Source organism: Leuciscus leuciscus (genome assembly GCF_965113295.1).
Source record: "Leuciscus leuciscus genome assembly, chromosome: 24".
NCBI lineage: Eukaryota > Metazoa > Chordata > Actinopteri > Cypriniformes > Leuciscidae > Leuciscus > Leuciscus leuciscus.
Window position 1 is genome coordinate 1271417 of NC_138723.1, and position 25156 is coordinate 1296572.

Here is a 25156-nt window from a genome sequence, read left to right on the forward strand (position 1 = left end):
CTTGGATGGGAGACCGCCTGGGAATACCAGGTGCTGTAAGCATTTTTGGTTAAAAAAAAAAAAAAAAAAAAAAGAGTCCATGAGATTCTTCAAAAAGCCTGAAATATTCTCTGAGTTTCTTCAACATGCCCGGTCTTGGGAGCAGAGATTCTTCAGAAGGCCTGAAAAATTCGATGAATTTCTTCAAAAAGCCAGTTTTTGGCAGCAGATTTCGCTTACGGCCATACCACGTTGAGAACGCCCGATCTCGTCTGATCTCGGAAGCTAAGCAGGGTCGGGCCTGGTTAGTACTTGGATGGGAGACCGCCTGGGAATACCAGGTGCTGTAAGCTTTTTAGTTTACTTCACTAATGTTCTAACCTTTTAAATAGCCCGTTTTTGGCAGCAGATTTCGCTTACGGCCATACCACTTTGAGGGCGCTATTGAGCAAACAGGAAGTGTTGGCTGCAGTTGGAGAGGAAGGCTCTCCTCCATTTTGTTTTTTCTTTTTGTGTTTGTTTGTGAGGTTTTCTTACTTTAAGTTCGTTTTTTTTGTTTTTTTTCACTTTTTTAAACCACCTAACAGCAGCTTTTTGCTGGCTGGAGGGTGGTTATTTTTCTTTTTCTTTGTAAAATGGACGGATTAATGGCAAACGACACTGGACTGGCAGGAGGAACACGCACAGAAAACGACACTGGACTGGCAGGAGGATCACGCACGGGAAACGATACTGGACTGGCAGGAGGAACACGCACGGAAAACGATACTGGACTGGATGGAGGAACAAGCATGGCAAACGACACGAGACTGGCTGGAGAGAAACGCAGGGCAAACGACACGAGACTGGATTATCGACAACGAGCGGGACACGGGAAAAATCAAGACCTTCGAGACAAGTTCGGTGGAAGGAAGTATTTAAAGGAGGCGACGCTGATTGTGAATGTGGAGAATGTTAATGAGGTGAGAGCTGCGGATATTATCAAGGCAGTGGTGGATAAATGTGGAAATGGGAAAATTCTGGCATTAAGACCAAGACAAGGAAAGGAGTATGAACTAACAATGGAAAATGAGGAAACATGTGAGGAATTGATTGATGGACTGAATATAAAAGGGGTGAATTGTGAAATAAAAAAACTGCAAAATAGGGACTATGTTGTTTCCTTCATGCACCTGCCCGTCTACCTTGATGATAGAGAAATTATAGAAAAATTGGAGGGATGGGGAGTTAATCCCATATCGAAAATTAAAAGGAGATGCTACCCGGGCACTGAAATCGAGGATGGAACGAGGTTCCTTAAAGTAAGGTTCCCTAAAGAGGTGGCATCATTGCCCTACAGCACAAGGCTGGAAACAGCGGAAGGGCCGCAGTATTTTAGGGTGGTGCACAGTCACCAGGTGAAGACCTGTAGGCTGTGCATGAGCCCAGATCACCTGCTTAAAGAGTGCCCGGATTTTAAGTGCTACAAATGTGAAGAAAAGGGACACTTCGCAAGAGACTGTAACGCAGTCAGGTGCCCGGAGTGTCAGGAAATTTTAAACAAGTGTGAGTGTTGGATGGAGGAAGGAGGTAGGGAGCATCAGGTGGACGGACAGGTGCATGAAGGAAACAACGAGGAGGAAAGGCAAACCGATGAAGGACAAGAGGAAGAAAATGTACAACAAAAAGAAATGGAAGGAGGAACGAGCAACAGAGAGGAAGGAGAAAGGGAACAAGAGAACGAGAAAGATAAAGAACAAACAATGGAACAGGACATGCAATGGACAGCAATGGAAACATCGGACAGTTTTAAAAGTTATCGGGATGTCGTGGAGAAAGATGGACAAGGAAGGAAGGATCAAAGTAAAGAGACGGAAAGTGAAGAAGAAATAACAATGGACAATATGGACAAGGACAATATGGACAAAGACAGAGGGGAGAGAGGACAAATAAGAAGGAGATCATTAAAGGTAACACCAAATTTGGAAAATGCAAGAAAAAAGACTATGACAAGGAGCCAAGATGAAAGTACAAACAGATATGAAGTGTTAAAGGGCCTGGAGGGAGAAAATGGAGAATAATGGTTTTTAGGTATTTATTTTTCTTTCTTTTAATGGTTTTAAGTTGTGTTACTTTTAATGCAAGGGGACTGATGGACATGGGAAAATTTGAAAGAGTGAAAGAAAAGTGTAGAGGAGAAGATATCATTGTTTTACAAGAAACAAATTGGAAAGAGAGTGTGATGATGGAATACAAAAAGAAATGGGAAGGGGATATTTTATATAATAATGGGGATGGTAGGCGTGGAAGAGGGGTGGCGTTTTTAATGAGAAAAGATGTTTTTAATACAACCAAAGTGGTGTACAAAGATAAGATGGGGAAATGCATGGCTGTGGAAGTAAATTATGAAGGACGTGAATTAATTTTAGTGAATGTACATGCACCAACAGAAGAGAAAGAAAAGAAAGATTTTTTTAACTGTTTAAGGAGTGTAATAAAGAAATATAAGGAAATAATAATGATGGGGGATTTTAACACAGTTTTTAGCAAACTAGACATGGCAGAGGGGATGGTTTTTAAATCGGACACAGGGAGGAAAGAATTAAACGAATTGATGAGAGGAAATAATTTAATAGATTTATGGAGGGAAAGAAATGGGGGAAAAAAGGTTTATTCAAGGAAGCAAATAGTGGGGCATTTTATATGTAAAACAAGAATTGATTATGTGCTATGTACAAGAAATGTGGAGAATTTTATTGAAAAAATCAGCTATGAAGAAACCAGTTTTAGTGATCATACGTTTTTACGTTTTAAAATTGATTGGAGTAATGTGCAAAGGGGACCGGGTACATGGATTTTAAATACAGAGATTTTAAAGAATGAAGATTATGTTGCAGAGATAAAAGGAATTATAGAAAAAGAGAAGGATAATGCAATGTATGAAGAAGATAAAAGAATGTGGTGGGAGAATGTTAAATATCTAGTAAAAAAGTTTTCAATAAAGTATTGCAGAATCTTACAAATAAGTAAAAGACACAAAGAAAAAGAAATAAAGGAGACGTTAGAAAGAGAATTAAATAATGAGAATAAAGACATAAAAAAGATCAAAGAAATAGAGGAGAAACTGAAAGAAATAGAAGAAAAAGAATATGAGGGGGCAAGGTTAAGAAGAGTAGTACTTATAGGACACCTTGTGTCAAAATGATTAATGACTTTGACCTTTGACCTTTTGACAGGTTGAACTTCCGGTGACCTTATGATTGATGGGTTGAACCTCCTTTATGAGGTCATGGGATTAACCTTTGGCCTATCGATCATGGTTTTTGACAGTTAGTTTTGAACTATGACCTAGCTAGTACTAAATCATAGTTTTGACGGTTAGTTTTTGACCTATTTAACTAGAACAGATGTTTGAACTTTGTCCCAGTTATGTGTGTGCGTGTGTGGTTATATGGCTTGTGCCTCCCATTACATTCCTGAGCAGTATATAAATGGGGTCAGTGTGTTCTACATGCACCACCAGAAACATGAGCTACATGAGCATGGATGGTTTATCCTCCCCTCAATCCCCAGATGCGGGGTTGAGCAACAGGATGATGGAAAGTCTGACTATGGCGCCGAGAAAACCTTTAGGACACATCCGTTTGACCAGTTTTCTCCATGAAATTTCGGAATGGACTAAAGCTGAATTTCTGATGTGTAGCGGGCGTGTATTGGGCTACAAATTTCACAAACCAACTCGAGTTGTTACGCTCTACACCACTGATGGCGTCGACGAGTTTCAGCCGGGGCAAGACGCGTGCGTGGTATTTCCTGAAAAAGACTGGACTCTATTTTACAAACGTGTCTGGAAGGATCTGAATGACGGCGGCGAGGAGCCTTTGTACGTGGGGGAGTGGGACGGGGTGACCCCGAATGTCCGGTACCGTGTGGTAGGTGACCATACTCAAAAGAAGCCGAATGATTCTGTTTACATATTCTGCTGTAAAGACAAGACAAAGCTCAACAACACTCGGATGGGGCCCATCCTGCCTAAAGAGCATCAGGATCTGTATGAAATGCAATTCTTGTTCAAGTGGTGCGATCTGGATCTGCTGAGTAGTGTTTTTTCAATCATCAACAAAATGTTCAAATGGTGCGACATGCATGACGGATACAACAAAATTAAAGTGCAGCTGTTTCACCCTGAGAGATGTGCACGCAGCAGTACATACGCTCTGCCGTCCCCGCCCATTTACTACAGCCATCATAAAGCTCGGCGGCCGGACCTTGTCAAGCGTCGTATATAAATCAAAGGCTGAAGCGCTCCAACGTCCCCACCCCTTTTCCACAGCTATCATAAAATACAGCGACCAGACCCTCCCAAGCAGCATTTATAAACCATGGCTGAGGACGACGCTTCAGAACCCGCTCATGTATGCAGCTGCGGTATCTCTTTCGGCAGCATTCTCGACCCTCCCGACGACGACGACGCAACCCTCCATACTCTGACTGACGCCTGTGGACCATCGGGCCTCCACAACGACTGGGCCTCGGCCAAAACTATCAAACGCCGCATAGACTTGGAACCGTGCTTTGAAAACGATTGGGCCCCCGGCAACATTATCAGCCCTGAACCCTCGGATCTCCAAAACGACTCTGGTCTGGCTATCAAACGTAGCTTAGACTGGGATCTGGAGATCGAGTGCGACTGCGGCTGCACTAAACCTTCACCATCCAACAAAAAACATGGATCTTGCAACCTGACTTACCTCATCAGCCCGGAATCGCCCAACGATGAATTCTGCACCAGTCCGGGTAACAATATCAAGCCCGGCATCGAGCGCGCCTGCCCCCAAGGAGGGGTCCATAACGATCGGCAATCGCACGACTCATCTACAATCGACCGGACCCCGCCTCATTCTAATCGTGGCTTCGACGCCACAGACGGATGTTTCAGCGACGTCGGATTCAAAATCATAAAAGCCGCGACCGTGGTTTTGCTGCAACATCTCATCAACGACAAGCAGAAGGACGAGTGCGAGGGCTGTGCGATTAACCATCCTAGCCAGCTGCAACATTCCTGTCTGTTTGACCCTCCCAACTACTACTTCGACACACACTTTGACGAACTTTCAGGCAAGCTGTTTAAACCCTCTTTTCATTCCATCATCTCTACTCTCCTGGAGCGTTGCGGGTTAAAATCTCGACCCCATCGTATTCAAGGAACAGTCGGGACTATTCTGCGCGAATTAAAAGACGAACCATTCATCGCCGCCAAGGTGGAAGAAATCAGGGCGAGACTTCTGGACAAACCCTGCAAGGAAATAGTCTACGACGTCGTTGATCTCTGGGAAAATCTCCCCAATGCGAATGGCCAGTGACCAAACCACCTCCAACATGGGTGCAGCCTGTAGCCTAAAGTGGTGTATGGAATTATTGTTTAAAGAGCATTACAGAGACCAGATGACCGATCTCATGAGCAAGATTATTATGGACGCATCCCACACCGATACTCCGTGTCATGATACTGTGCGCGAGGCAAATCTCAAGAAAAATATGGTGTATATAAGAGGACTGGCTAGCTCATGGGACTATATGACGGACAAATGTGTTGACGGTAACGATCCACCCATTGTAATGATAAAACAGGTTCTAGATATGCTGTGTGAATCACAATCCCCGCTCGGGATCACCGATCTGCTGTGTACTTGTACGTATGTGACGGATGTCTGTATCGAGCTGGCAAAGAAATCAAAAGAATATGACTCCGATGATGAGGACGACGCTGTCAAAATCGTTGAAGTGATTAAAAACGTCGACAAAATTGTCGTAATGTACGTCGATTACATACTAGACAAAAACATGATGGCCTGCCGCGATTTTCTTTTCTGGTTAGATTACCACTGACGACATTATTAATCCATTTTGTATCCTGTAACATCGATGTATAACCATTTTACTTTTTAGTCTGTATGTAACGTCATTATATCCCTTTTGCATGTTGTATTATATTAATCCCGCTATATCCATTTTTTACTTAGAGTGTGTATTTTTATTATATCCCTTTTGCATGTTGTATCATATTAACCCCATTATATCCATTTTACATGTTGTATTATATTAATACCATTTTACTTAGTCTCTCTATGTATGTTTTGTATTATATCCATTTTTACTTATAGTATGTTTACTATCTTCTATTATATCCATGTTTACTATCTTCTATTATATCCATTTTACTTGTGTTATATCCTGTAACGTTTTTAATAAAAGATTGATTCAAACCACTCATATGCGTCATTCTTTCCCAACGGTTGAAACGACAGCATGTCGGAGCTCATGAAAGAGGCTTATTATACGCCCTCCAACCCAGGCTCTTTAGGGGGTAAAAAACGATTAAAAGACGCCGTCTTGAAAGACAGCGGGGTCCGTCTAAGCGATAAACAGGTTTCAGAATGGCTGGCTGGTGAGGATGCTTACACATTACACAAAACAGCGCCTATAAAATACAAGCGAAACAGAGTGGTCGTGTACGGGGTCGATGCTCAGTTCCAGGCCGATCTCGTCGACATGATCGCCTACGCCAAGGATAATGACGGTCATAAATATCTGCTGACGTGCATAGACGTATTTAGCAAGTACGCCTGGGCTCGCGTGTTGAAGAATAAGAGCGGCGCGGAGGTCACTAGAGCGTTCAAGTCTATACTCGAAGAGGGGCGTGTGCCGCAGAAATTGCAGACGGATCAGGGAAAGGAATTTTTTAACAAACAATTTCAAGATGTAATGAAAAAGCACGACATTAATCATTTCGCTACCGCTACCGATTTGAAAGCCAGCGTCGTGGAACGATTTAATAGAACGTTAAAAAGTCGTATGTGGAGATTTTTAACGGCTACAAATTCCCGACGATACATAGATGTCTTACAAGACATTATGCTGGGGTACAACACCAGTTATCACCGAAGTATCAGAATGAGACCCGTGGACGTCGACAAAGTAAACGAGGGTCAAGTGTTTCAAAACTTGTACGGCGATATAAAGAAGACCGAGAGAGCCGTATTTAAATTCAAAGTCGGTGACGTCGTCAGGATTTCTAAAGTGAGAGGTCCGTTCGCCAAAGGTTATGAGCAGAACTACACGGAGGAATTTTTCACCGTATCCTCGCGTATTCCGCGACAACCACCGGTCTACAGACTCAGCGATTATGACGGCGATGTCATCCAGGGGGTTTTTTATGAAAAAGAGCTGCAAAAAATAATTGTGAGTAAAAACAAATCTTTTAAGGTGGAAAAGATTTTAGGTCAGAAAAAACAAGGGAAATCCACGCTTGTTTTAGTGAAATGGCTAGGCTGGCCTTCAAAATTTAATAGTTACATAGATAAAAAAACTCTGCTGGACTTAAAACACCCCGACGTTTAACGGATGAGATCATACGAGCCAAGGACCGCCATGGATGACCACGGGTTCTACGTCACGTTGCCGTGCAATGCATCGTCCACGGTTTACCCCGAAAATCGCATATCCTCCTATACAACCAGGTTAGCAAAAGCTATAGACTTGAAAGGACAATGGGAAGTCGGACTCGCCGAAATCGAATATCCCAGAAGTTGGTACAGCTTTAATGACGAAGATGGTCATTTCATCCTACATACGGCCCCGGAACCCCCGGGTAGCAACCCCTCCAAAGACTCAGATACCGTTTTTTCTAATATTGCGAAATTATACATAAGCGGGGGTTACTACGCAAACATTCGTGCGATCCTCCGTGCTATAAATCAACTTTGCGCACCAGTGGCCGTATTGAATCACGACGAATTAAAAAACAAGGTGTTTCTGGTCGCGAAACCCAACATTTCAGTGAGTTTTCGAGGGAGACTCGCCACTATTTTAGGAATGACGCTAAAACCTCTCGGAGGTTTAAACTATCATAAAAAACCCGATTTTACCGCAAACGTCATCATGTACGCCCCTCATCAATGCGATATCAACGCGGGGTTCTACACATTGTACGTTTACACAGACATCATCCAGTATCAAGCGGTCGGTGATTCTTACGTCCCGCTTTTGAGATGCGTACATATATCGGGTAAAAGCAACGACTCGGTCATTGCTAGATACAACACCCCGCATTACGCATCGATCAGCAAGGATCACATCACCGACATTACCATAGAGTTGAAGGACGATCAGAACCACTGCGTACCATTTTCTTACGGGAAAGTCATCGTAAAACTACACTTTAAACCAAAAAATGGTTTATTATAGACCCGGAGAGACCGCGGACTATGTCAGCTACTACCGAAATCAGGCCGGCGGGGATTTGCCGGGCTATGCCGGGAGGGGGGTTATGTACGGAGCAGGCTTAGGGGGTCTTTTCAGAGGCCTGTTCAGGATGGCTATACCTCTGTTAAAAAGAGGATTTAGCATCGCGAAACCCCACCTAAAATCGGCCGCTAAAAATATAGTATCCGACGTCGTCTCAAACGTATTTACGCGATCGCATAACGATAAAGCTCAAGACGGATCAGGTCTGATGGTCATGGCTCGTAAGAGGATGTCTAAACCACCGGGTGTGAGGAGGCGTGGTCAGTGGGGAAAGAAGAAAACAACACTTGGCCCAAAGAAACGCTCAGTCGTACGTAGAAAGCGTAAGAAGTCTGTTAGTCGAAAGGCGTCGATCAAGAGAGTTGGAAAAACCATTTTCTAACATGGCGTTTTTGCACCGCATGTCGGGAGAATGCATCAAGTCCGAGTTGGACCTATTTACGGTCCCCCTGACGCAGACCGTTATTGAGAAAAACGGCTATTTAGAAGTAGCCCCATTATCGGCCATATCGGACTCTGCCCCATTGGAGTTTTTTATCGCCGGCAACGGTGATGATTATTTGGATCTCAATAACACAATGATCTATCTACGGGTGAAAATCAAAAAGCCTGACGGAGACGATATCCCCCACCCGACAACGGTGGGTCCAATAAACTACCTGGCTGCTACTATGTTTTCACAGGTCGACGTAACCCTCGGCGACCGCCTGATATCTCAAAGCTCCGGAACTTATCCCTATCGTTGCATCATTGAAAGTCTGCTCAACTACGGTAAAGATACGCTGGAATCTATTTTCTCCTCCGGGCTGTTTCACAAAGACACAGCCGGTCACATGGATGTGCATGACCCCGCAGGCCGTAACGAGGGGTTGACGAAGAGATCGACCTACACCAGTCGAAGCAGGGAGGTGGAACTTCTTGTCCCCATACACAGCGATATATTCTTCCAGGAGAAACTTTTAATTAACGGCTTGGACGTTAAGTTACGATTTATAAGAGCGAAAGACGAATTCTGTCTGATGAGGTCCGACGACGTGGCTTACAAATTACATATAGTGGCGGCGTCCCTATTTGTCAAAAAAGTTTCTGTATCGCCGCCGGTGAGACTGGCTCACGCCCAGACGCTACTGTCGACAACGGCCAAGTACCCCATCGATAGGGTCTGTCTAAAATCGTTCTCCATACCCGCCGGTTCTCGTGTTTCGAATCAAGAAAATCTGTTTTTAGGAACGCTGCCAAAGTCTATCGTTATTGGTATGGTCGACAACGACGCATTCACCGGCTCCTACGAAAAAAATCCATTCGCGTTCAAACATTACAATCTGGAATTCCTAGCAGTCTACGTAGACGGTCAACAATTTCCCGCCAAGCCTCTACAACCTAATTTCGATGCCGGTTTGGCAGTACGCGAATATTATCAGCTGGCGATGACGACCGGGAGACACCTTAAAGATCGACCGCTCCCTATTGGCAGGAGAGATTTCCTGAACGGATACACGCTCTACGCATTTAACCTGACGCCGGACGAGGACTGCGGACAGCACATTTCCCTCATCAAGTCCGGGAACATCAGAGTCGAAGCTCGTTTCAGACAAGCGCTGCCGAATACCATTAATTTAATAATTTACGCCGTATTCGACAGCCTCATTGAAGTGTCTAACCGCAGACAGGTACTGATTGATCACTACTGAGAGATGAACACGCTACAACTCACAGCTATCATGGATAAAATAGCATGCAGGACTCATTTTCTCGGCGTTCTACCGAGCGATCAACTACCCAAAAAACCGTTGAGGATCTTACCGTCGTTCTGCGTCATTAATACCCACCCGGCTCGATTGCCGGGTGAGCATTGGGTCGCCGTTTATTTAGCCCGAGAGGGGACCGCTTGTTTTTTCGACAGCTTCGGAAATCCGCCCAACAGCCCCCGCTTTCCAATCAGCATCAATAACTTTCTAGCCGTCAACGACGTCGACGTATTATATTCTGACAGACGCATCCAGGATTATTCATCGGAGACCTGCGGACAGCACTGTGTGTTTTTTCTATATCATTTAGCCAGAGGTCGCGACTATAACCACGTGATGAAACTATACACCGATGATTATATTAAAAATGATAAAATGGTGTCCCTCTTTGTGAAGAGATTGAGACCGCATGTTTGTAATGATAAAATGTTATCCTGCATTCATTGCGTGCAGACGTGTTTGACGTATAAATAAAAAGCTTAAACCATTATATTTCTTATCGTCTTTTATTTATTTAATCATATTAATGCTCACACAAAATCGTTACATTTCCAACCATTGCCCTCGGCTGATAGCCGGCGAGTCTCCGAAATCTGGAGCCAAGCGAGGCGAATATCTCCTCGCCTTTTTTTTATAAGGTCTAACAGGTGTCGATGGGGTGAGAGTGTCGGGTTTACTCTTTAGAGCCGAGTTTCCGAACTCTGGAGCCAGGCGAGGTGAATATCTCTGTACCTTTTTTTTATAAGGTCTAACAGGTGTCGATGGGGTGAGAGTGTCGGGTTTACTCTTTAGAGCCGAGTTTCCGAACGCTGGAGCCAGGCGAGGTGAATATCTCTGTACCTTTTTTTTATAAGGTTCTACAGGTTTACTCTTTAGAGAGTTAATCGTGCGTCTGACCTGTTGATTGGGCACCATAGAAAAAGGAATGTTTAATTCGGCAAAGGCCCGTAGAAACTCGGACCATCCTAGAGGTCTCCGGTCATCCCTGACCTTTTGCGGAGCCGTAACATTTTTTAACAAATCGAGCATGTGTGAACCTTGTACGGCTTTACCCCTGAACACAAACTCCCCCGATTCGTTCCACGAACTTAGTCCTTTAGCTTTAGACATCTTGTCTAATATGTATCTGCTGTTTTTCACACTTCTCGATGGCACATTCTTCAGAACTTCGTCGACGACAGCCCCGTCAGCTTTACCGTCTTCAACGTTAGCACCAGTCGATGATTCGTCTTTATGACCGGGATCAAGATCGGGTAACGAAAGCGTTAAAACACCGCTCTCACGATCCCCTTGTTTAACGATGGCCAGAAACCTGCTCAGGGTATGGGTGTAAAGTTTGACTTTTTCGTAAGGATTCAAATCGGTGCGGCGTAAAATATTTCTTATGGCGGCGTCCAAATCGTTCTCCACAGTCTGTTGAATGTTCTCGCGAACATTTTCACTCTTGAGCTTATCCAGTTGATGGTGAGGGACTAAATACATTTTCTCGGCATACTCCATCCTAACGATTTGCTATCAAGCTCGTGAGAAAGGGTACAGCGATGCTTAGGAGCGGTAACAGGAACCCTCCCTTCTGGTTGAAGACTCGTTTCTTGGCCGCTATGCCAATTTTTTTATTGGCTACAAATTTAATATCCGCTTTTCTCTTTTTCAGTTTTTGGTACTGCTGTCTGTTGACCGGAATGACGCCATAGAGAATGTTTAGAGCCACTTCGCAGAGCGCTAAAATGAATTCGTCGGACGCCGATTGTAAAATAAGGCGTCGTTGTTTAGGAGTGGCTTTATGTAGCAGTTTTAACACCGGCAGATGTTTACAAAGTCTGGCGGACATGGTTATCACGCTCTTCTTTTTTTCGGGATATAAACCACTTGACGGTCTGAAAGCAATCCTGTTCTGAGACGGTACTGCTCCGGAGTTTTTGCTTTATAGTCTATCATTAGATAGCCGAAAGGTCGGTCGACCGCGTCGTGATAACACTCCATAAAGTATTTTGTGTTTCCCGGGTACATTTGACGACCTAGCATTGCCACTTGATGAACGTCCCGAGGATTTTTAAACAGGATCATATAATTGGCGTTTAAACTGATGGTTCGGCTGGACTTTCCCTGTGCAAATAAATTTTGCACTATGTAAATAGAGCTGAGATTCCTGTGGTGGCAGTATTGCGTGAACACCCGTTGCAGTTCAACGTTAGCGCTAGCTTGCTCCATGAGGTCGTCCACCACGAGAAGATTAGTGGTGGTAACAGGCAGTAAATCATCATCATTCAGAGTCTGGGGTATTCCTTGTATAAATTTAATGTCATACAATTGAAGTAAATCATCGTACAAAGTTTGCCAGCAATCATACAACCAAACAATGTTTTCAATTTTCTTGGAAATGATATTCAAACCTTTTTCCAACAAAAGTTTTACAAAATAAGACTTGCCACTATTCGAGGGTCCAGAAACCACGCAACTGAAAGGGTGTTGAAGTCTGAAATCAAAATCGGAAACATCCTGAGACCCTCTGTGCATCATCTGATCAGTAGCCATAAGGAAGTGTGCTATAGTCGCTTAAAAGTCGACGTTTATTGTAGACGACCTTAAACCTTTTAACGACTGATTTGTTGTGCAATGTGAGAGACTTTTTATTTCTCACAATGTCTTCCGTCTGAGCCAGGATGTATTTGGATCTATCGTGCGACGTCACATAGCTGTCAACCAGACCAATCAGGGATTCGAGACAGATAGCTCGGGAATTTTTAGCATTCAGGGTAATACCTTTAGCTTTCATGGAAACTTTGCCTTTGGCCGTCTCAAATCCATACGATTTGGGACCGCTCGAGCAGAAGGTCGCTATATAATCATCTTGGTCTAATTCGCTCGTCAGCTCCCCTAAATGATCACCCAGAGGAGGCTCCCAGTCGCCGTCCCTAGACACGAATACGACGCTGTCTGTGTCAGAGTATAGCAGACGGTCGCCGAGTCTATCCATCAATTCGTACAATTCCAGTCGGGCGTGCGCGGTAGTGAAAGCGCCTACAAAAACATTCACGTCGTGCGCCTTGCAAACATCCTCTTTGTGGGGTTTATGCTGGACTAGAGCTACGTCGTCTGAGATGAATGAGAAATACGTCAACGTGTCGGTATTGCCAAAAACAATTCTGGTGAAATCTTCAGGCTCGCTCACCAGAATCGTTTGAGGTAAGTTCTGTCTTAAAGAGAAGCGCCCCCACAAACTATTCAGAATTAATTTAGTGATTGCCCTTTGGGCTGCGTTGTACTTGATTTTTTCCGGATCGAGTTGAATACCCTCTTTTTCAAAATAGTCACGGATGTAAGCCTCTTTCTCTGCATCCGTGACGACGTTCGAAGGGTAGCCCGAGGCTTGTTGTTTCAAACGCAAGAAGGTTTTTACGTATTCGGCAAACAACGTGTCTGACCGTTGTGGAAAATGCCAAACCTCGTCTATCTTGGCTACCGCATAGCCCTTCTCGATGGCTTTTAAAAGCTCGATACTGACCCAACAGCCCGAGAGCGATCTTTCCTCGTCTGTGTGGGTACAGCTCGAGGTCTGGTTTTGGTCCTGGGCGCAGGTTCTACATAGCGGAAACATGAGTTTTCCTTGGCATCTGTAAGGGAGAACCGGGTGCAGTAAGTTGCGGGGAGGGTACACGGTGGCTTTGATAAGTCCGTAATAGTTTTCAATCGGTTCGAAATCTGCGAAAATGATTTCGGGGTGCTCGATCGGGTAGCTTTTCCTGGCCTGGCAGAAAGGATACAGACTGGTGAAATCCAGATACCTTATTTTCTCATCGTCGCTCACTTTGTGGTATAGTTTATAGGCGTTCGTTCGGCCTCCGTAAAGCGCATCACGAGGATTCAATCTCTCTGGGGCGGAATAATTGGCCATAAATTCTATCACGGAGGGATCGGTCTTTTTCATGCGGTTCCATTCGCATTCCCACAGAACCTCGATTTGCAAACCGTACGCGTTCCGCAGAATTTCAACCTTATCGTCAAACTGGTTCCTGAGAACCCCGTAGGGTACTCCGGACAGGGGGTGCGCCTGATGGGGTTCAAAGCGACAGCAGTGCCCATGGAAGATGCACCCCGCGTATTCTAAGCCGTGCCTGACGCCGTCCTGCTCGTAGTAGCCGTCTAAAAAGTACTTACCGATCGATACTTCGCCGTGGTTTACGGCGTGATGAACATCCGCGTTTCGAGTCTTTTTTATATACTCGAGCCATTCGATCGAACCGCTTGAGTAGGACTTATTCTGATGGATGTACGCTTTGTTATGCGTGAGGGCGAGCGTGTTTCTGGCGAGATAATGTGTTTTGAAGACCCCCATCGCGCAGCTGGCGAGCGTCGTGAAGCCAAAAGGGTCGAGTTGGGTGCACTGTAAGAAAGACGCCCTGTATGTCATACATCCTTCGCGCAACAACACGACGTCGTTAACGCCGTAGGCGTACAGTTCTTTCTTGAAGTTAAAGAACTTGCCCTTCACTGTGCTGTACCACGCATCAAACTTTTCTCGGTCTTTATCCGACATGTTCTCGTAGTTGTAGAACTTTTTGTCGGGGTACGGTCCGACATAGTTCTCATTTTCCACCCTGTTGAAAAGATGGGGGAAGTAGCCTTTTTCAGTCGTCGTTAAGTCTAACGCCGCGGGCATTTTGGCGAGAGCGAATGGGAAAAATGAGTAGCTATCGATGTATCGCTGGGCAAAAGCATCATCGTACATCAAGAGTAATTTGCACCCTTGCATTATGACCTCAATCGCGATCCCTGATTTGCAAAAATACTCGAGGATTAGAAAGGCGTCAAATCTGGAGGCGTAATGAGCGATGAAGCAGTAGCCTGTATATCGGGGTTGTCTGAAGTGGTTGATTAGCTTAGCGATGCAGTCCGTACCGTGAGCAGTAAATTTCTTGCCTTTGAATGTGATGGCGCAAACAAAATTAGCCACGTGCCTACCGTTTTCGTAACGCGTTTCGAAATCGTAGAAGATGTATTTCTCGCACGGCTCCTTAGGCTCTAGAGGTTGTATGAAGCATTGATGCTCACCAACGTTCGTCAGACGCTCGCGACAATGCACGCATTTGTCTGGGGCGCAGATGTGTTTGGTTTTCTTGTCGCCCGGTTTAACGGTGTAACGTCTGTTACACAGTTTGCAGTATTTAATCATATCACAGGCGGGGTATTCCTGACCGGGAGGTGTGTTTTTTTTATGCATTTCAAAACAATAAGCCGATTTACAGTACCGCAGGCAATCGGGGCAATGTATGATTCTTACAGGGAATCGGTAACAATTCGCGTCAAAACAGATGTTGCAGACGTGCTTACATCGATGGTTTCTGCGGTCGGTGTAAGATTTGTAGCAAAATGGACACACGTATGGTGAACCGATGAATGCCGTCAAACTCGTTATCATGTAGTAGTGGTCGTTGTGGAGGTACAGGAAGACCGTTTTTGGGTGAGGTTCGTCAGAATTTTTGTACGTTTCTAAAACCATTGCGTTAGATCTGTGAAATACGACGATTTTAATGTCTAGCGCTCGTTCAAACGAGGCTATGTCGCCGAGACCGATTCGGTCTTGGATTGAGAAGCCGATGTTGTTTTGGATGGCGGTAGCCAGTTTTTCTAGCGCACTCTCGGTGTGTTGGGGGTTAAGGAAACGGGCGAGACAGATGGAGAAGCACAAATTATTTGAAATATTGGTGGGGCAGAATAAACTCGTCTTTTTTCTTTTGATCACCTCGTCAACAGCCAGGTCAGTGAGTTTCCGACGACCGCCGCCTTGTCTGCTCATGGATACCGAAGCTTCAAATTCGACTGCGTCGTCGGATAGTAATCGATCGTTACTCTGTAAAACTTTTTCAATTTGATCAAAAAGTGTATCCACGTCGTAATTATTACCGTGAGTTAAAACCCCGCTAACGGGTGTTTGGAGGCTGGGAGCCGTCAATGTAATATTGATCACCGGTGAATTTTGGTCGAATTCTCTTGCAAAATTCACAATCCCACTGAGCATATCGTGTAAGCGGGTATGATAAGAGGCCAAATCTGTAGAGTTAATCTCTCTCAGATTCGTAGTCCTTCTCAACGTCACGCTGTTGAAACGAGGTCGTGGTAAAACATGATATCCGTTAACGTCCCCACCCTCGCGAATCAATCTGTCAATGTCCGTACGGTTTAATCGAGTCTGTGTAGTAGGGTCGACATTACCTGATGCGGGCGATTGTGAAGTATCATTACCGGCAGGGTGCTCTGTGTTGTCAGGATCAGGGTCGGTAGATGGTGGGCTGTTTAAAACACCGCCATGTTGTACAACGGGGTCGTTGTCTAGGCTTAGCAGAGGATCAAACAAATTCATATTTGGATTTACAGCTAATTCAAAAAGATCCAACATAGCAGGGGATTCTAGATTAAACAAATACTGTTCTAAAGAATCGGGCAGTATACTTAGCATTTCAATCTCGTCCGGTGACAGTTCTGTGGAGGATTGGTCTGATTGGCATAAGTCTGTGTCGTCTGACCCGTCCATTTTTAGATTTCAGACCAAAACACGAACTATTACAAAATCATAGAGTTAAAACAAGCATATATATGAAATATCAGAGTATATATATGTAAACAGCATACATGAACTATTACAAAATCAGAGTATAAAAAGCATAAATGACATATTACAAAATCATAGAGTGTACAAAGCATGCATGAACTATTACAATATCAGAGTATAAAAATCAGTGGGTATACATGAAATATTACAAAATCAGAGTATAAAACAAATGAAATATCAGATTATATGCAAACAATGTATAGATGAAATATTATAAAAAACGTGCAATATAAGAATTACTCGGAATACATCTATATTCAATTTGACTCCGTCGTCTCATCTATGATGGTGAGAATAAGGTGATGCAAAATGAGCACCAATTCCCGATGGTATTCGCTCACCATGCGATCATTTCTATCAAACCGCTGTTCAGTCGTTGATCTCATACCATTGACACGACGGAATATTTCATTGGCCAGACCCCGAATAAAGCGATCCTGCACATCAAATCGGCTGCGTGTCTCGAGGTGGTAGGCACGGAGCTCACCGCGCAATGCGTCTAATCTGCTATGGGTTTCGATTTGTCTGTCACTAGGCTGACTGTGCAACGCAATCAATTTGTTGTTAATATCATCTTGTACGTCACGAAGTTCGATGTACTTGTTGTTTATGTCGACCTGTGCATCGCGAAACTCTTGACCTAATGATTCTATCGAATTAATGAGCCTATGCGTCGGAGGCGCATCATCGAATGGTACATCGGCCGACTGAGGCGCCGGCACTTCTTCCACTTCTACTTCTTCCGACGACGGTGAGCAAGAAGGATATGGTGTTTGACCCGCGTTGGTGGTTGACACCTCGCCGCGCTCGCTCGTCCAAGAACTCTGTTCCCAAGCGTTGAGTTGAGGCGTATCCCAGGTAGTCACGTCATCCCCATGGCTTCTACTCGAGTCTGCTGTGTGTAACAAATAAATAAAAAAATCTTAATGGCGTGACTCCGCCGGAGTTTAAATGCAAATAATGAAGATGTTCTTACCATAAAAGAAAGCGGTCTCAGGACTGGTGGGCGGGCTACTTGGTGGTGTCAGACAAAGAGTTTTCCTCTCTGGAGAGCTCTCAGGACTGATCGCCGGGGTAAAACGATAAGTCTTTCTTGGTAGTTCGCCGTTCGGTTCAGGTCGGACCACCGCTGTAAAACGATAAGTCTTTCTTGGTGGTTCGCCGTCTGGTCCAGGACTGACCGGCGGGGTGGGACGATTAGTTTTTCTAGTCTTCTTTCTTGCTGGTTCGCCGCTGGGTCCAGGAAGTGGTTCGTCGTTGGATCCTATTGGATTCTCGACGCGCGCCGGAGTGGAATCAGGTAGGATGTGGGGCCTGTCTGTTACATTGACGGTGGGATCTTCATTGCCATCTTGCGTGAGATCGATAACTGTCTCGAAGCCGGGTTGGGTGATAAATTGTATGAAATCTAAAAATAAAATTTGATTTCTCATAAACATAAAAGAAATCTAAAATTTTGATTTCTCATAAAAAAAAATGTTGGAGATGGATCTTGTTTTACCATTGGCTGCGCTGTCTGGATCAACAGCCCTAGCGGTCACTGTGAATTAAAATGCTTTAAATTTATAAAAAGACAAAATTAAAATACGTTCATTTTAATTTATAAAAAGAATAGTTAATACGTACTTACATGTATTAATAGCGTCAAAGGCTTGCTGCTCAATATTTGAACCTGAGATAAAAAATAAAAAACCCTGTTATGATTTAAAACACACGGTGAGGGTTTTTATGTGCTTGTTTAATGGAGCACACACACACACACACACACACACACACACACACACACACACACACACACACACACACACACACACACACACACACACACACACACACACACACACACACACAGAGAGAGAGAGAGACAGACTGTGACAAAGAAATCATGATGTTATATCATCAAAATCCAGCAGATGGCGCAATTTTCACTATAACAGGGTGTCATAACATTAAACCGCCAGCAGATGGCGCAATTTTCACTATAACAGGGTGTCATAACATTAAACAGCCAGCAGAGGGAGGCATTTCAATGTCATACCATTAAACGGCCAGCAGAGGGAGGCATTTCAATGTCATACCATTAAACGGCCAGCAGAGGGAGGCATTTCAATGTCATACCATTAAACAGCCAGCAGAGGGAGGCATTTCAATGTCATACCATTAAACAGCCAGCAGAGGGAGGCATTTCAATGTCATACCATTAAACGGCCAGCAGAGGGAGGCATTTCAATGTCATACCATTAAACAGCCAGCAGAGGGAGGCATTTCAATGTCATACCATTAAACGGTCAGCAGAGGGAGGCATTTCAATCTCATATCATCAAAATAAAAGTGTTTTTCATACTAAACACTATAGCGCTGATATTAAGACAAATAAAACATCGAGGCATAATCATAATTTGTGATAAATTAATAGAGTAGTTAAAATATCTATCAGCAGATAAAACAGCATAGTTTATGAATATAGCAGATAAAATAAAACATCATAGTTTATGAATATAGCAGATAAAATAAAACATCATAGTTTATGAATATAGTCACTAACAGTAGATAAAATACCAGTGCATGTTTTATTACAGTAATGAATTATACTTGTAATATGGTTTAAAGACGTCATAGCATAATCATAATTTTATGATAAATTAATATAGTAGTTAAAAAATCTCTATCAGCAGATAAAATTCCAATAGCATAATGCATGTTTTTAAAACACTTGTAATACGGTTTAAAGACAACATAGCATACTTTGTTAAATGAATATTTCCATCATCAGTTACAACAGATCAAACACCATAGCATAATTTATATGAATCAGCAGATGAAACTATAATCCATGTTTTAAAACACTAATGAATTATACTGTCTTTTGTATAAACAAACTTTTTAAAAATAAAACAGCATAGCATGAAATGAGAAAATACTCACGTTTATCCATTGTCTTGTAGAGGGTGGCAGATCAGTGAGTCGTCCGAAAAGTTTTAGGGCATGTGTTGGTTGAACAGGACAAATTACATTTATACACTTGTTTCAATATATAAAAATGTGTTGAGTGACCACTAGGTGCCATCCTTGTTCTATGAATGGACCTGTACAATCCGTGGAAAAACAGAGTAAGGTCACCCGTGTCACCATAAATTCGTGGGCACAGGAGATGTTAGACGTGGGCCAACGTAATTCATAGATAGAACCGTCAGAAAACTGTCAAAAACATGCTACTCCTTTATAAGATATAATGGTTTTAATTAACAACATCTTTGAAAGAGATTATGATTTGAAGTAAATTCAGACGAGAGTGAACGGTGGCACGTTAATTTACAAGACCCATTCGCACGCACACACACACATAAGGACTGATTTGGAGTGCCGCAGGTCAGAAAAGGTGATGTGAAAACACCGCCTTCAGCTCTCTAAAAAATGTAGAATGGATTTTGTTTATCTGAAACAATTGGTATGAGTAGATATTTTTTTATAACCATTTCATTTATAACCTTTTAAAAGAACAGAATGTTTTTCAACTTGTTAGTCTGATATACACTTAACAGTTTCACTGTTACCTATGGAATGTGGAGGAGCAGAAGGAGGGGGATGTCAGACAGAGAGAGCGCGCGCATAGACACCCACAGACGCGCGCGGCCCCCTCCTCTTGCTGCTGACACACGCGCGCTCGGCTCACTATGTTTTGAGACACGGGTAAGCTCATTCAGGAAAGGAGTATTTTTGTTTTCACCACTTTTAATCATTTGAAAACATTATTACAACTTTTAAAATTTTTGGATTATAGTTTGAAAATCATTTTAACCCTAACAAAACATTGACCGTGTCTCATTCTGATCGTCGATTCAGAGAGAGACCAACAGATGGAGCTGCGAGCCCGTTTCATCCCTGGTAGGTTCTCTCTAAAATAAGGTAAGACAATTTTATATACTTTTATCTAAAACTAAAACTATTGGTTTTAGTAAGCTTTTAAAAGAACAGAATATTTTTCAACCTTAGTTAAATTGCTTTAGATTATATCATTTATGTTATACACTTTTAAAAAGAACTTTAGCATGATAATGATTATATTATATAAAGGATGTTTTACATATGAATGTGAAATAACTAAATGTTTTTTCAACCTTTAATTGTTTTAGATTATATAAAGGATAGAATGTTTTACATATGAATGTGAAATAACTGAATGTCACATATATGAAATAACTGCAGGCACACACATAACTGGGACAAAGTTCAAACATCTGTTCTAGTTAAATAGGTCAAAAACTAACCGTCAAAACTATGATTTAGTACTAGCTAGGTCATAGTTCAAAACTAACTGTCAAAAACCATGATCGATAGGCCAAAGGTTAATCCCATGACCTCATAAAGGAGGTTCAACCCATCAATCATAAGGTCACCGGAAGTTCAACCTGTCAAAAGGTCAAAGGTCAAAGTCATTAATCATTTTGACACAAGGTGTCCTATAAGTACTACTAAGAAGTAAGTCCAAATATATGGTGGAGGGGGAGAAATGTACAAAGTTTTTTTTTTGACTTGGAGAAAAAAAGGGCGAAAGTTGGAATAATAAAATAAATAAAAGGGAGAAGTGGAGAGATTGTGGAGGGGAATGAAAAAGTGCTAAAAGAGATAAAGTTTTTTTATGAGGATCTTTTTAAAACAAGAGGAGTGGAAGAAGAGGAAAAAAGGAAACTGTTAAATTATATTGAAACAAATTTAAGTGAAGAAGATAAAAAAGAATGTGATGGGGAAATCAAGAACGAGGAGATCGAAAGAGCGATAGATCAACTAAATAAAAGGAAAAGCCCAGGGATAGATGGTTTGGGAAGTGAATTTTATATACGTTTTAAGGATATTTTAATCGAGATTTTAAAGGAGGTTTTTAAGGAAATTTTTAAAGAGGAGGAGATGAATGAAAGAATGGGAATGGGGCTGATGAAGTTAATATATAAAAGGAAAGGTGAACAAACTGATTTAAAAAACTACAGGCCAATAACAATGTTAAATACTGATTTAAAGATATTAGCAAAGATTTTAGCAAATAGGTTAAAAGAAGTGATGCCACAAATAATAAAAACAAATCAAGCATATGCAGTAAAAGGAAGAGACATAGCAGACATAACGATGAGTATAAGGGACACAATACAGTACATAAAAGAAAAGAATGATGACGGATATTTGATCAGCTTAGACTTCGAAAAGGCTTTTGATAGAGTGGAGCATGCATATTTGTTTGGGGTTTTAAATAGGTTTGGGTTTGGTGAGAATTTTATGAAATGGATAAAGATTTTATATAAGGGGGCTCTAACAAAAATAAAATGTAATGGGTTTTTAACGGAATGTTTTAAAATAACTAGATCAATTAGACAAGGATGTCCACTCTCAGCTTTATTATACTCTCTTGTAGCAGAACCTTTGGGCCTAGCAATACGAAAAGAAGAGAAAATAAAAGGAATACAAATACAGGAAAGCAAAGCAGAAGGGACAATTTTTCAATATGCGGATGACACAACAATAATAGTTAAAGAGAAAGAGAGTGTAAAACAAGTAATGAAGAATGTACAAGAATTTTGCAAAGGATCAGGAAGTAAAATTAATGAGGACAAGACAGTGTATATGAAGTTTGGGGCAACGTCAGTTTTAACGGAATGTTTTAATTTTAAGGAAGTTGAAGAAATTAGGATTTTAGGGATTTTAATGGGAAAGGATGGGAGACAAGTAAGAGAAAAAATGTGGGAGGAATTGATAACAGGAATAGAGCGAAGGTTAAATTTTTGGAGAATGAGGGCTTTAAATTTGAAAGGGAAGGTTTTAGTATTGAATGTTTTAATGGTTTCAAAGCTGTGGTACGTTTTATATGTGACAGAAATGCCTTTGTGGGTAGAAGGGAGATTGAAGAAATGTTTTCTCTGTTTTTTGTGGGAGGGTAAACCATCGAGAATAGCATACAACACTTTATTAGGACCATTAGAAGAGGGTGGGTTGGGGTTAATGGATATTAAACAAAGGAAAAACTGCTTAAGAGTTAAAATAGTCCAAAAATTGTTGCAAGAAGAAAATGGAACAGAATGGAAGAAAGTTATGAAATATTTTTTAAACAAATGTGGGAATTTTAATTTGGGGGAGGATATTTTATGGATGAAAACAAAAAACTGGATGGCGGAAGGATTACCTGACTTCTATAAGGAAATTTTAAGTGCTTGGGGGGATTTCTTAACTGTAATAGATTATAATCTGAAAGGAAGAGAAAACATTTTAAACCAACCTCTGTTCTTAAACAAAAGTATTTTAAGAGATGGGAAAGAGATTTTTTTCAAAAAATGGATGGAGGTGGGAATAACAAGGGTAAGAGATGTTTTGTATGAATTTCAAGAAGGGTTTTTACCATCACAATTTATAATGGATGCAATGGAGGAAGCAAAAGAGGAATGCAACAAACGAGAAATAGAAAATAAATACGAAATTGTCAAAAACGCAATACCGAAGGAATGGATTAAAAGAATAGAAAACATGGAGGAATGGAAGGAAGAGAAAGAAATTTATGTCAGACTGAAAGGGAAACTATGCAATTTTAAGGAGTGTAATGTTAAACGGTTTTATTGTTATTTTAGAGATGGTGTTTTTAAAGAACCAGTTGCTAACAATTTTTGGGTACAGAGAATTAAAGATCTGAAAAAAGAAAGTATATGGAGAAATATGAGGGGGAAAATAGTGGAAACCAAGCTGGAATGTTTAGAGTATTTTATAAGGCACAAAGCAATTTTTACTGAATGTATTTTAACTAAGATTGGAATGGAACAGAATGCAACATGTAAAGTATGCAAAGACGAAGACGAAGGAATTTTACACTTGTTTTTATACTGTAAAGAGTTGGAGGGCTTTTACAGAAAATGCAAAAAGATGATAAAAGAATTAATTGAGGACTGGGACGAAGAGGTAATAGAATGGAAGAGGATAGTGATGTTTGGATGGGAGGAAAATTGTCAAAGTAAAAAGTTTGTGAACCTGTTAATAATGTTGATAAAAAATGCAGTATGGGAAAGAAGAAATGTGGCCAAAAAAGGAAAAGTGGTGCTTGATGTTTGGAATGTTCTTAAAAGGAAAACAGAAAGATATATTGAAGGACTGTATTTGTATTTTAAGTATGAAAACATGTTGCAAAGCTTTTATGTTGTTTTTACTCCAAGGGTTTCTAAAGTTTTAAAAGATTTAGCATGGAATGTACCGGGAAGTGATTTGTTTTTTTAGGTTTTACTTTTACTTTTTTATATTACATTTTTTAAACAGTTTTTAAGCTTAAGTATATTGTACTGATACTTGTATTGTAAAATGATGTATTGAAAGTGATGAAAGTTATGATATATTTTTTGTATTTGAAAATTTTCAATAAAAAAAAAAAAAGAAAAAAAAAAAGAACGCCCGATCTCGTCTGATCTCGGAAGCTAAGCAGGGTCGGGCCTGGTTAGTACTTGGATGGGAGACCGCCTGGGAATACCAGGTGCTGTAAGCTTTTTAGTTTACTTCACTAATGTTCTAACCTTTTAAATAGCCCGTTTTTGGCAGCAGATTTCGCTTACGGCCATACCACGTTGAGAACGCCCGATCTCGTCTGATCTCGGAAGCTAAGCAGGGTCGGGCCTGGTTAGTACTTGGATGGGAGACCGCCTGGGAATACCAGGTGCTGTAAGCTTTTTAGTTTACTTCACTAATGTTCTAACCTTTTAAATAGCCCGTTTTTGGCAGCAGATTTCGCTTACGGCCATACCACGTTGAGAACGCCCGATCTCGTCTGATCTCGGAAGCTAAGCAGGGTCGGGCCTGGTTAGTACTTGGATGGGAGACCGCCTGGGAATACCAGGTGCTGTAAGCTTTTTAGTTTACTTCACTAATGTTCTAACCTTTTAAATAGCCCGTTTTTGGCAGCAGATTTCACTTACGGCCATACCACGTTGAGAACGCCCGATCTCGTCTGATCTCGGAAGCTAAGCAGGGTCGGGCCTGGTTAGTACTTGGATGGGAGACCGCCTGGGAATACCAGGTGCTGTAAGCATTTTTGGTTAAAAAAAAATAAAAAAATAAAAAGAGTCCATGAGATTCTTCAAAAAGCCTGAAATATTCTCTGAGTTTCTTCAACATGCTCGGTCTTGGGAGCAGAGATTCTTCAGAAGGCCTGAAAAATTCGATGAATTTCTTCAAAAAGCCCGTTTTTGGCAGCAGATTTCGCTTACGGCCATACCACGTTGAGAACGCCCGATCTCGGAAGCTAAGCAGGGTCAGGCCTGGTTAGTACTTGGATGGGAGACCGCCTGGGAATACCAGGTGCTGTAAGCTTTTTAGTTTACTTCACTAATGTTCTAACCTTTTAAATAGCCCGTTTTTGGCAGCAGATTTCGCTTACGGCCATACCACGTTGAGAACGCCCGATCTCGCCCGATCTCGTCTGATCTCGGAAGCTAAGCAGGGTCGGGCCTGGTTAGTACTTGGATGGGAGACCGCCTGGGAATACCAGGTGCTGTAAGCTTTTTAGTTTACTTCA

The 25156-nt window shown here is 42.0% G+C and overlaps 2 protein-coding genes across 6 annotated transcripts; one reads left to right on the plus strand and one right to left on the minus strand.

The window, feature by feature from the left end:
* Nucleotides 1–8648: 8648 nt before the first annotated feature.
* On the plus strand, nucleotides 8649–9956 carry LOC309488880 (uncharacterized protein F54H12.2-like; the record flags this gene model as incomplete). Its single annotated transcript, XM_082157298.1, has 1 exon — nucleotides 8649–9956. One exon carries the CDS (start codon nucleotides 8649–8651, stop codon nucleotides 9954–9956), a length of 1308 nt encoding a protein of 435 aa, XP_082013424.1.
* A 2337-nt stretch (nucleotides 9957–12293) lies between these two features.
* LOC309488995 (uncharacterized protein) lies at nucleotides 12294–21068 on the minus strand. 5 transcript variants are annotated; one of them, XM_082157455.1, is made up of 5 exons: nucleotides 19549–21068; nucleotides 18254–18295; nucleotides 18125–18163; nucleotides 17600–18031; nucleotides 12294–17518 (listed from the first exon to the last, which is right to left on the minus strand). In XM_082157455.1, exon 5 carries the CDS (start codon nucleotides 16543–16545, stop codon nucleotides 12538–12540), a length of 4008 nt encoding a protein of 1335 aa, XP_082013581.1. In that variant the 5' UTR covers nucleotides 16546–17518; nucleotides 17600–18031; nucleotides 18125–18163; nucleotides 18254–18295; nucleotides 19549–21068; the 3' UTR covers nucleotides 12294–12537. The 5 variants fall into 5 exon arrangements, with proteins under 5 accessions (XP_082013581.1, XP_082013582.1, XP_082013579.1 ...); XM_082157456.1 differs by lacking the exon at nucleotides 19549–21068 and adding an exon at nucleotides 18662–19106; XM_082157457.1 differs by having other exon boundaries at nucleotides 14519–17518.
* Nucleotides 21069–25156: the final 4088 nt, after the last annotated feature.

Bases quoted from the DNA above. Each gene is read 5' to 3' on its own strand.
- LOC309488995 (XM_082157455.1), bottom strand. From the start codon at position 16,545: ATGGACGGGTCAGACGACACAGACTTATGCCAATCAGACCAATCCTCC.